This window comes from Sarcophilus harrisii, chromosome 6, assembly GCF_902635505.1.
Source record: "Sarcophilus harrisii chromosome 6, mSarHar1.11, whole genome shotgun sequence".
Classification (NCBI taxonomy): domain Eukaryota; kingdom Metazoa; phylum Chordata; class Mammalia; order Dasyuromorphia; family Dasyuridae; genus Sarcophilus; species Sarcophilus harrisii.
Window position 1 is genome coordinate 253,445,898 of NC_045431.1, and position 2,410 is coordinate 253,448,307.

General features: G+C 34.5%; 1 protein-coding gene across 1 annotated transcript; it reads right to left on the minus strand.

Annotated features, from left to right (window-relative positions):
• Positions 1-1,040: 1,040 nt before the first annotated feature.
• On the minus strand, positions 1,041-1,973 carry LOC100926687 (olfactory receptor 4C11-like). The gene has a single exon (XM_012552640.2). It carries the CDS (start codon positions 1,971-1,973, stop codon positions 1,041-1,043), a length of 933 nt encoding a protein of 310 aa, XP_012408094.2.
• Positions 1,974-2,410: the final 437 nt, after the last annotated feature.

Below are 2,410 nucleotides of genomic sequence, written 5' to 3' on the forward strand. Positions count from 1 at the left end.
AATACAGAAAAAGAAATCATACATTCCTGTAAGTTCTTCACCTTATCTATTCCCCATATAACCTACTATCCTATTTGCCCAAAAAGACTGTGTGACTCCAACTCCTAGATGTTCCTAGAGATTTTAAAATTGACATAAATAATTCTCTTTTATTCTAGTCCACCTTTTACTATATATATCTCTAGCACATATAAACTGCTTCAAGAGAAACAAAACCTTTTCAAAACAGAATTAAGCCAGCTAGCTTCCTGTGCTTCTCCTTCCTCCTTTGTATATAATAAATTCAGTAACTCTCTTTTTCTTCTTTATCTCATATCTTGAGTTATATAAATCATTTTCCTACCATACATGAGAAAAAGCTATTTTATAATGTACATATAATTATTTTTTGACTCATATTACTTATTTCTATAATAATAATAATATGAACAACTCCTTGTAAAAGACACATTTCCCTTCATTTGTTGGTGGGGTGTCTCATTTCGAATGAATAAAACTGTAGTGTTCTGGTTTCTATGTTGTTGATCAATTGGTAGTATCTAGTTCATGATTTAAGAGAAAAGAAACTTATATGACCATGTTAAATGAAAAAAGATATCCATTTCATGAACCTTCTAGGCAAAGTTAAGCAACTAGTCATTGTCAATGTTGGTGCACTTAAGTAATGAATAATGAATAATAAATAATGAATTGTAAAGTATGGATAATGTAAAACAACTGACTTACATCACAGCAAAATTTAAATTCCCCCCTTTCTAGAAAGGATAGTGGAGACTTATAGAATTTGGGACTTAGGATACTGATTGAAAGCAGGAACTATATGGCAGATCATCAAAAAGGATCTAGCTTAAGGACTTTAAATATCTTAGACTCATGTTATATACAGCCATAGCTTAAATGTTCACGCTCTCATATCTATCCATTATGTGGAGAAAAACAACCAGTAAGATAAGGTTATACCTTATATAAACCAAATAGAAACTATCATCTCAAATATGTCCATACTGATAAGACCGATCAGTTTTGAAAAATGATGATGTCTATCCACATTGTTTTTCATGTAAAGATTTTCTGCTGCTCCATAGTTTCCTCATAGCTGTTTTAACTTCTTTATTTCTCAGTGTGTAGATCAAAGGATTTAGGAAAGGAGTTCCAATGGCATAAAACACAGCCACCAACTTATCCGCAGGAAAGATGGTCAGTGGCCTGCTGTATATGAATATACAGGGACCAAAAAATATGAGTACAACAAGGATGTGAGAGCTGCAGGTGGACAGGGCTTTGTACCTCCCCTCTCTACTCTGATTTCTCAAAGAATACAAAATAACAATATAAGAGCCCATTAACAATATAAAACTCACCATGCAGATAGCTCCACTATTAAAAACAACCAAGAGGTTTAACACATATGTGTCTGTACAAGCCAATTTCATCAAGGGTTGCACATCACAGAAATAGTGGTTGACTACATTGGGACCACAGAAGGGTAAACTCAAAACAATGAAGAGTTGGGTGATGGAATGCACAAATGACCCCATCCAGGCTAATCCCACCAAGATCCTACATACTTTCTTATTCATGATAGTCAAGTAGTGTAGAGGTTTACAGATGGCTGCATAGCGATCATAAGCCATCAAGATGAGGACCAAGATCTCCATGCAGCCAAAGAAGTGACCTGTAAATAATTGGATCATGCACTCCTCAAAGGAGATAGTCTTTCTCTTACGCAGACTGTCTACTATGAGTCTTGGGGCTGTGGTGGTTGAGAAACAAGCATCAGAAAAAGATAGATAGGTGAGGAGGAAGTACATAGGGGATCCAAGTGTTGGACTGTACTTAACGGTGATGATAATAAGCAGGTTCCCCAAAATAGTGGCAATGTAGAAAATCAAGATAATGACAAATACTATTTTTTCCCTTACTGGGTCCTTGGTCAGTCCAACAAGAAGAAATTCAGTCACATTATTTTTCATTTTTATAATGTCAGTAGAAGTGGGTTTAAAAAAGTTGAGTTCTATTTAAAGTACAAATTAGATAAAGAGACATGATGAAGACACATTCTGTTTAATCTGGCAGCAAAGAACAATCTTTTGGCCTCATCTTTTAAACACACCTCTAATATTTAAACTCTTTAATTTCTTTGAGTGAATCCCCACAATGTATTACAGTTAGAATGTAATGCAATGGTCATGTCATGCTCATTGTGTTTTGTGACTAAAGCTCTTCTTTCTCTGTTAGTTCAAATTCAGGATTTGTCTCCTAAAATCAGTGAAGTTTAGATCATTGAAGAAGTTACCAAAGACCCATGCTCACTTTTGGTGCCTGTATAAGGAAATATAGCAAGAGGAATCACATTGTTCTTAATTTGCATTAAATTTTAGAGAATCACTGAACTTAAGCACATTTCATA

Excerpts from the sequence above, each read along its gene's own strand:
- LOC100926687 (XM_012552640.2), bottom strand. The coding sequence starts at position 1,973 with ATGAAAAATAATGTGACTGAATTTCTTCTTGTTGGACTGACCAAGGAC.